The sequence below is a fragment of the Sylvia atricapilla genome, chromosome Z (assembly GCF_009819655.1).
Source record: "Sylvia atricapilla isolate bSylAtr1 chromosome Z, bSylAtr1.pri, whole genome shotgun sequence".
In the NCBI taxonomy this organism is placed as follows: domain Eukaryota; kingdom Metazoa; phylum Chordata; class Aves; order Passeriformes; family Sylviidae; genus Sylvia; species Sylvia atricapilla.
In genome coordinates this window covers 68,270,271-68,278,624 of record NC_089174.1, presented here as the reverse complement: position 1 = coordinate 68,278,624, position 8,354 = coordinate 68,270,271, and the positions used below count along the sequence as shown (strand labels likewise).

Below are 8,354 nucleotides of genomic sequence, written 5' to 3'. Positions count from 1 at the left end.
CCATACAGGACAAAGAAAGGGCTTAATCAATATCTCAAATCTACTGATAATGCTCCCTTCATTGCCAAACAGAGCACAGAGTCCCATTACTGGAAGGAGTCTGGTGGGAATGGATATGAAGGCACTGCAAGGAAGTGAGCTGAATTCAGGATGCTGCTGCTAGCTCTGCCACCATCAGGCAGGTAGGGAATGATTACACACAGTGGAAGTCTGGGTTTAGATGTGATGGGAAATGAGCCCAGGGAGGCGGATGGGTGGGATCAGGGAGAGATGCAGATGTCCCTGTGGAAGGGCGATGGTGAGACCTCACCTCAGCAGGGGTATCTTTGGGGAGAGAAGGTGTAGCAAGGATAAACTTTAAGAAAAGCCAACAACAGCTGATGATTTTTAAATTTTATTTTCAATTGGGAGGCAGGCTTTTCTTTCCTTGTTGTTGATTTAGGGTGCAGCCAGACCATCCCGTCATGGGGCTGGAGAAGACACAGCCTCACAGGGAGGGGACAAGTTCGGCAGGATCTTTCCTTCTGTGGTGCGTTTGCGTGTGAAGACATTTCTGCCCACCCTGTGAGAAGTTGAGAGTTCCTGTGGGATGACTCACAAATAGTGCCCGATCAGAGCTGCCAGTGCTCACAGCAGGGATGGTGTGTCCCTAAATGTCCCCCAAGTTTCCTCAAGTGAGGACTCCTCTGTGAGATTAGTGCCCCCCATATCCCCCCACTACCTCGTGGCTTTCCAGTCCTCTTCCAGGGACCCAACAGCTTCACGCAGCAGCCATGTGGTGCTCAGCATCTCCTTTCCACCTGCATCCACAAAGCATTGCCCCACGAAGGCAGTGGTGGCATCTGGGAGGAAGCACTTATTGGGAGATCTGTGGGGAAAATGGCTGCTTCCCCTGCCCCACTGTTCTCCCAGACACAGCTGTGTTCCTGCTCCAATGGCCACACAAGCCCCAAAACAGTGTTGAGGGGTCCTGCCCATCCCTGTGGCTCCCTTAGACAAGGCAGTATTTGTAGCACCACATCCCACTTGTGCTCATGGGGTCTGGATCCACCATGGTTGCCCCAAAGATGCTGGGTGACGAAGGGCTCCCGTGTTCAAGCCCAACATTGCCCCTTAGCCCCATGCTGTGCAGGTGTTATTGCTTAGTTGCACCACCTGAATTACTGGCACCACCTGGCTGAATTCCTGGCAAAAGAAAATTCTTGCTGGCTGCGTGTGTGGCTTCCATTGACACTGATGTGCCATCCACAGGTGTCCCAGAACTTACTGGAGAATTTGTCCCAGTGCACAGTGAAGGCAAAGGTGGGCCAGCCCTCTTCTCCAAGCTGCTGCTGGGCACCTCTCAGGGGAGAGATTTGGGCACAGCCCCCGGCAAGGGTGACTCGTGTGAGGTATTGTCCCTGGAAGTCCCCATTGTCCCTCAACACAGAAATCTCCATCAGTGAGTCCTGGTCATTCCTCCACACTCCGCTTAGCTGACACTGAAGGAATACAGCCACATAGTCTCTGTCCCTGCATGCGGAGGGACCCCATCCCTGTTCCTGCCCCACATCAGGGTAGCCATAAGCCCTGCTGTGAGTGCAGCTGCAGGGCATTGGCTATCCCCAGTCCCAGTTTGGGGAAGTGCTGCCCCAGGGTGCTGTTGAGAGAATGGTGGAGCAAGGCCAGAATGTCCCAGCCCTGCAGCATGCACAGTACACCCAGACACAGACCCAGGCGTCCCAGGGGGGCCACATGCATGGTGCTTCATGCAGGGACAAACCCCAAGGGATGGAATGCCCTGTGCATGGTTCCCTCATGGGAACAAATCTTTCCTGATGTGGTACCAGGTGGCTGAGGGTGATCCAAGGGTACCTTGCCCTCTGCCTGGACTCGGTTCTTGCAAAGCTCTCCTCCTGCTTGTCTAAGCGTAAAATGGCATTTAAGGGACAACTCCTGGCTCCCACACTGCATCCCAGTGCCACATCCGCCCTGCTGCCATCATCACCCATCCCCGTACCTTCCTGCCTGCAGGAGCAACACTCTCTGCCAGGGCCACTGCGAGGACCAGGATGAAAGCGCCGCCCCTCATCGCTGCGGGGCTGTGAAATACCCGGCCCAGCTCCCTCTCTGCCCTGCATCCCAAACTCCTTTATAGGGCTGTAACAGGAGCCACGACGTGACTGTCCTGATGTCAGCGTGCCCAGGCAGGTGAGGTGAACAGGTCTGCCTGACCTGGGCAGCGCTAGAGGAACGCGGGGATCAGCACGGCTGTGCAGGGAGCTGGGGATGCAGAGATGATTTACACATCCACTGTCCAAGAGGCTCTGCCAACCCCGTTCCGTGCTCAGCGCCGGAGCTCTGGAGGCGGGCACGGCTTAACACTGTCCCTCTGCCACTGACCCAGTGCTGCCACCTAAACACAGGCTGCAGCAAGCGCAAGCTGTGCTCTGCTGCGCTGTCTGGAGACGCGTATGCAGGCAGCGGCTTAGCACTGTCACTGTCCCCTCCTGCATTGCAAGTGTCTGCTGCTCTTTCTGTTTTTCATCCTGCCTGTGCTGGGCAGCCCCAGTACAGAGCAAGGACGGACAAGTGCCCTGCAGCCCACCCACTAGCTTTCCAGACCTCCTCAGGCACGTCAGTCTCAACTTGCATGATCCATATGGTCCTCAGTGTTTCCTTTCTGCCCTCATCTATGAAGCTTTGGCCCATGGAGGCAGTGACGGAGTCTGCAGCCTGTGAAGGCATGGGATGAGACACTGCTGGGATGGGGCTGTCCCTCCTTGGCACCCACTTTGTCAGTGGGAAAGGCTGCTTGTGAATGTGATGTTTCTCTCCCCAGCCTCCTGTCCTGCTGGGACCTTGAACAGGCATGAGATATGCAGGGCATGGTGGGATGGGCCCAGCTGAGCTGAACATAAGAGGAAGGGCTGCTATACTCTAGGCACATCTCAGTGGAGACTAGAGGAGCTCTGAGAATACAAGACGGAGGCTGGGAAAGGAGAAGCACCTGAAAAGCTCTAGTTGACAGCTGAACATGAGCTGGCTCTTCTGGTTCATCAAGTTCACCACCTGCAGTGGCGACACCTAGACCTCGTTCACGGTGTGTGGTAGTAGCCAGTGAAGTTGCCTATTCTGCTCACAGACAAGATGATTATATTGGATCCAAGGTCAGTGACCCAGTGCCTGGCCAGGGTGTGGTGCAGTGCAGTGGAGGGGACTCAGCACTGGTGCCCCAGCACAGCCTGGCTGGGGAAGGAGTGAGTAATCCTCTACACCATGTAGGGCAAACTGGACAAGCTGCAGGTCCCTCATCCACACAAGGGGTTGTACTGACAAATTTGATAAGCTCAGCTGTAGTGGGAGGGGGGGAGGCAGAACACAGCTGGGTGTGCCCTGCTTCCAAGTCAGCCCTACAAACGGTTCAGAACATAACTAAGGAAATCCTCCATCCTCTCAGGATGGTAAGGTAAGGCTACAGCTGGAATACATGTGAAACAATGTGAAAAATACATGTGACCCCTAGAGGGTCATGAAAAGAGGCAGAAGAGCAGAGCACAATGTGTGGTCTTGACCAGGGGACCAAGCAGAAATGATGGAGGAGATGGGAGCTATCTTCACTCATCTTCACTGTATCTTCACTCCTCAGGGAAGTTATGGCTTGAAAATCAAATTTACTGTTTTGTCATCTCTGCAGAGTAGATGGGTACTGGGTTTTGGTACATGCAAACCCACCAACCATGTGTTCCCTTCTGTGACCTAGGAATTCCCTGCCTCCATCTGCTTAGATGAGTCAACAGCTGCACTGAGAGAGATGTTGGGCACCAACCATCAAAATGGTTCAGTGTTGAGACATTGGTAAACGGTCAACAGGAGCAGTTCCCGCAGAAACGGTTGTGTAGGACAGTTTTCCATATGTGGTTAAGACATGTAAGAGCTGGAGGACCCCTGCAGTTGAAACTCCTTCTCCATTCTAACAGTGACTATCTGTTTGAAGGGATTTGATCCTTACACAAGCACCACCCCATGCCAAGATCCTAATAAATTTATTTTTCGAGTTTTTTTTAATTGGTATACTATGTGTGCAAACAGCTGGGCCACACAGACATGTCCATGTGATTTCAGACGCCTCCTGCCTCCACCAGCTCCCCCTGCCCTGTCTGCACAGTGTGTGAATGACCCTGATCAAGGCTTGTCATGCAGCAGAAACAGTGGGTTTTTCTGCAAAGGAGCTGAAGAGGAAACCCTGCTCACCTTTGCCTTTGCTGATAAGGTCATGCTAGAAGGAAACAAATGGCGCTGAGTTTGCAGACCAACACAATGAGCAGGTTTACAGCTGAATAAAACCCACAGCTGAGGGATGCTGAATGTCCATGGAGAAATAACCCCATCTTTAACCACTCCTAGATGCCCACAGGCACCCTGGCACACCATGTCCTATCACCTTTCCCCCCAAATCTGAGGTGTGACAGAGATGCATGGCAGCCTAGCTGGGTGCTCTCATGTAGGGACTGGCCTTGGAAATAACTCTGCCAGCTCGTGCCAGTCATGTTTCTCACCACTACTGTGACTACCTGCTGGGGTTTGCAAGATGCTCCAACTGTGGTCAGCACTGCTGCCTTGCTGAAGAAGCATCCTGGGAATGCTACACAGCCTTGAGAGAGCCCTGCCCTGAGGAAATGTTGGCATGAAGGTAATAATGAGGTTAGGAGGATGCATGCATTGAGGCTGAAAGCTTAGTGGGGTGCCTCACTGCTGAGCTGGTCATGCCTCAGGTGAGAGCAGAGTCCTGTGGTCCCTCTGTCTCTCGCTTTCCCAGTTCTCAGCCTCCTCTAAAAGCACATAAAAGGCTGTGCATATACATAAATATGTGCATAGCAGAGGGCTGGTGTAAAGGCATTCTGGTCAGAAATGCTGTAAAGGGAACTGAAAAAGCTGGAGAAATGCCAGAGAGGCACTGAGAAGGGACCAGCAACATTGCTCTAGAAGCAGAAGATTAACCCCAGGGAGAAAGATGTGAGATGCAAACCACATGCAAGTTTGCAACAAGGCAGGCAAAAACAGAGCAGGCAAATTTGCTAAAGCCACATCTGCTGTTAGCAAAGCTCTCCCAACCACAGCATTTGTGGCAGAAAAGCCTGGGGAGCAGGGGGATGGCAGCTCCAGCAGCTCAGTCCTGCTTTTAAGTTCACCATATCCCGGGCAGTATGCCAGCTCAGAGCAAGCAGCGCTGTCCCAGGTTATTTTGAGAATCAAAGACACAAGGACTAAGTTTCAGATTCAAACCCAGAGCTGATTTCCAGGAAATCATTTGCTTTGGCTTAGAGGGGTGTGTAAGGCAGCATAGTCACTGCCTGCTTTGGTCAGTCACATAGTCCACCGGGCAGAGATGTGAGAGGGATTTGCTGGTCATTAGCTTTCCAGTAAATCACATGTTTCCTAGGAAGGGTTTTGGGCTTGGTGTACTGCAACTACTGGCCCTGTTTGGCTGGTACAGAGCAACCTTGGCACTTTACAGGAGTGTGGATGCAGCCAAGGTCCATCACCTGCCTTTTTAAGGGCCATATCAGAGCCAGGGGCCTCTAGGATTCCAGCCAGGTTTTCAGGATGCAGAAGAGCTCCCCAGATTACCTTCCCATCACATTCATCAGGCTTTCAGTAGGAAAAAGTGAGTGCTGGCCAGAGTTAATGTCAGAGGGTTACTCTGGGGATGCACCATCCTGTTTGGGTCGGAAAATGGACTTTCTTGGGCCCAGTCTCTTCTCAGAATAAAGGAATGACAGTTTCATCCCACACCCACTCTCTTCTGTGTTTTAGCACAGCTTTTCCAGGACATATCCAGAGACTGCACAAGGTTGTGTTTAAATATCTTCAATTTTATTTGGTGTTTTTTGATACATCTTCCTCCAGAGCTGGAAACATCATGCATGCTGGTGACAGTGAACCTGCTCAGGGGCCTCCTGTCTCCCATGTGGGGCAGAATAAGATACTTCTCCCTCCTTTCAGCCTATTCGAGTGAAGATGTTGCGGCCAGTCCTGTGTGCAAGCAGTATCCCATTGCTGCCCAGCCAGCAGCTAGGTAAGGATCCCAGATGAACTGGGAGCACCTTGCCTCACCTGGTGGCTTTCCAGTCTTCTGGCTCCGAGTCAACCTTCTCTCGCAGCAACCAGGAGGTGTGCAGGACCTCCTTCCCATCATCCCCTTTGAAGCACTCACCCACGAAGACAGCTGTGGAGTCTAAAGCAGTGGTGGAAGTTAGCATACCAAGAAAACCCCAGCTGATTTTGGAGATTCACAGCCATCAGAGGGCAAAATGCTCATGGAGCCTGAGTAGATTCCAGTATTTATAGTGAAATGCTGTGTGGCAGAAATGTTGTCAAAGCAACTCTTTGTGCTGCCTCACCCACATCTTGTTTTGGGAGGTGTACTGATGTCTGCAGACAGCACCCAGAGTGGGGAGAGATCAGGGAAGGAAAGACAGGAGACAGAAGAGAGAACAGAGGGATCAGGATGGGCACTGGGACCTGCCTGTGCTCCCCTCTCCATCCCACCACTACATCCAACAACAGCCATCATGCAACTACAGACCTGAGAACTTCTTCCAGTTGACAGTGAAGCCAAAGGTGCACTGTCCATCCTCATCCAGGTGCTGGGAGCCAATCAGTGGGGATGGCTGGATGGGTTTCTTGGCACTTGACACGGCGGTGTGGTACTCACCAGAGAAGGTTCCGTCATTGTCAACATTGAACACTTGCATCTTGGAGCCCAGATCATTCTCCCACCAGCCGGTCAGGTTGCACGGCTGCGGATACGCAGATGTGTCCCTGAGGGCTGCCTGTACACAGCCCTTACAGGCTGAGGCCCCTGCCCATAACCCCTGACACCCATGGGGTGGTGGCACTCACCTTGGTATCCCTTGTGCCTTTCGCCAGGCGGCTCAGAGACCACCTGCTTTTGGTTGTCTTTTCCTCTTTCTCACCGGCCTTTTTCTCTCCAGGGTGCTCAGCTTCTTGGCAGCGGAGCTTGAAAAGGAGCAAAAACACAGGTCAGGCTGTGGACAGTGACACTGAAGAGTGTGGAGTCCTGAGAGTGATTGAGCATTCATTTTTGAAAGACATGATTCATAAAGTTGCTGCTATCTCAGCTACATCAAGAGGGCCAAAAGCTGGGGTAAGCCAAGCAAAGGGGAGAGTTGAAGAGGAAAAATGAAAGGTGGGAGCCCTGGACAGGTAGGAACATGGGCAGGACCCCTGCTGTACCCCTGGCAGGTAAGCTGTGTGAACCCAGGGCACATCTGCCTGTGTTTGTGGGTACCTGTGCTGTGCTCAGCACACATGTAGCACAACAGGGAAACTGGGATGGGCATAGCCTTCAGGTCCACAGTAGGCTCCACAGGGAGCCCTGCACATCCCACCTGCAGTTCTAAGCACTGCCTGTTCTCTCCCACACCGTCCGAGACAGGGGCAAGCCACCCACTGGGGCAGGGCTCTCAGTCTTTCCCTGCCCCAATTTCCTTCCAAGACCCTGGGAGGCAAGTGGGGGATTTCCACATGCATAGCCCCTGCACCGGAGAAGGAATCTCCATGCACATCCCTCCCGGGCACACGGGCAACCCTGGAGCATCACTTCTTTCACCTCCTTCCGCAAGGGGTGCCATCTGAATACCCGCTGGAACAGAGGATCCTCTTGTTGCGGAGCATTCCCCCCGCAGATGGGTCTTTCACGCGTGCCCCACCCCTATCAATCTCCCATATCATATTTCACCCTCCGGCGAGTCTGCCACTCGTGTCCCTCCCCGAACACCGGGATCCCCAGGCGTGCTCCCACGCAGACTTCCCCGGAGCCGAATTTCCCAGGGGTATCTCCCAGCACGAGCTCCCACCTGGAAGCCTGCGGCGGCCGCGGGCACGGACACCCCTACAGTCAAGGCGAGAACGGAGAGGACACGGCGGCTCATCGGGACGCAGCTCGGAGAGCAGCTCAGGATGCAGCGGTGGCAGCAAATCACGCCGTGACAGTGACTCACAGACTTTTATTCTTCGGCTCCGCCACTGTTTCCGGGAAAAGCTCGGGCGGTATCTGAGGGAAGGACTGGTACTGGGACAAGAAAGCAAAAGGAGAGAGGGTTGGGGACTGGTGTGGCAGCAGGGAGAGGGGTAAGAACAGATATGCGGAGAGGGCTGGGGATGAAGACAGGACGAGGCTGGACGTTGTGGTGGGATGGGAAAGGGAATTGGGGTAGGGACAGGGGCAAGGATGAGGGATGGGGAATATGCTCATGGATGGGGACGAGAACAGGGACAGGGATGGGGATGGAAGCAAGGGTAGGAGGGATGGAGGCAGGGATGAGGGATTGGAGGCAGGGATAGGGGTA

The 8,354-nt window shown here is 53.4% G+C and overlaps 2 protein-coding genes across 2 annotated transcripts; both read right to left on the bottom strand.

Annotated features, from left to right (window-relative positions):
- Positions 1–381: 381 nt before the first annotated feature.
- On the bottom strand, positions 382–2,151 carry LOC136373682 (avidin-like). Its single transcript, XM_066338629.1, has 4 exons — positions 2,000–2,151; positions 1,268–1,481; positions 722–842; positions 382–562 (listed from the first exon to the last, which is right to left on the bottom strand). Exons 1-4 carry the CDS (start codon positions 2,069–2,071, stop codon positions 463–465), a joined length of 507 nt encoding a protein of 168 aa, XP_066194726.1. The 5' UTR covers positions 2,072–2,151; the 3' UTR covers positions 382–462.
- Positions 2,152–5,834: 3,683 nt separating this feature from the next.
- Positions 5,835–8,080, bottom strand: LOC136374493 (avidin-like). The gene is made up of 5 exons (XM_066339877.1): positions 7,863–8,080; positions 6,886–7,002; positions 6,569–6,782; positions 6,097–6,217; positions 5,835–6,015 (listed from the first exon to the last, which is right to left on the bottom strand). The coding sequence occupies exons 1-5, from the start codon at positions 7,935–7,937 to the stop codon at positions 5,982–5,984; spliced, it is 561 nt and encodes a 186-aa protein (XP_066195974.1). The 5' UTR covers positions 7,938–8,080; the 3' UTR covers positions 5,835–5,981.
- Positions 8,081–8,354: the final 274 nt, after the last annotated feature.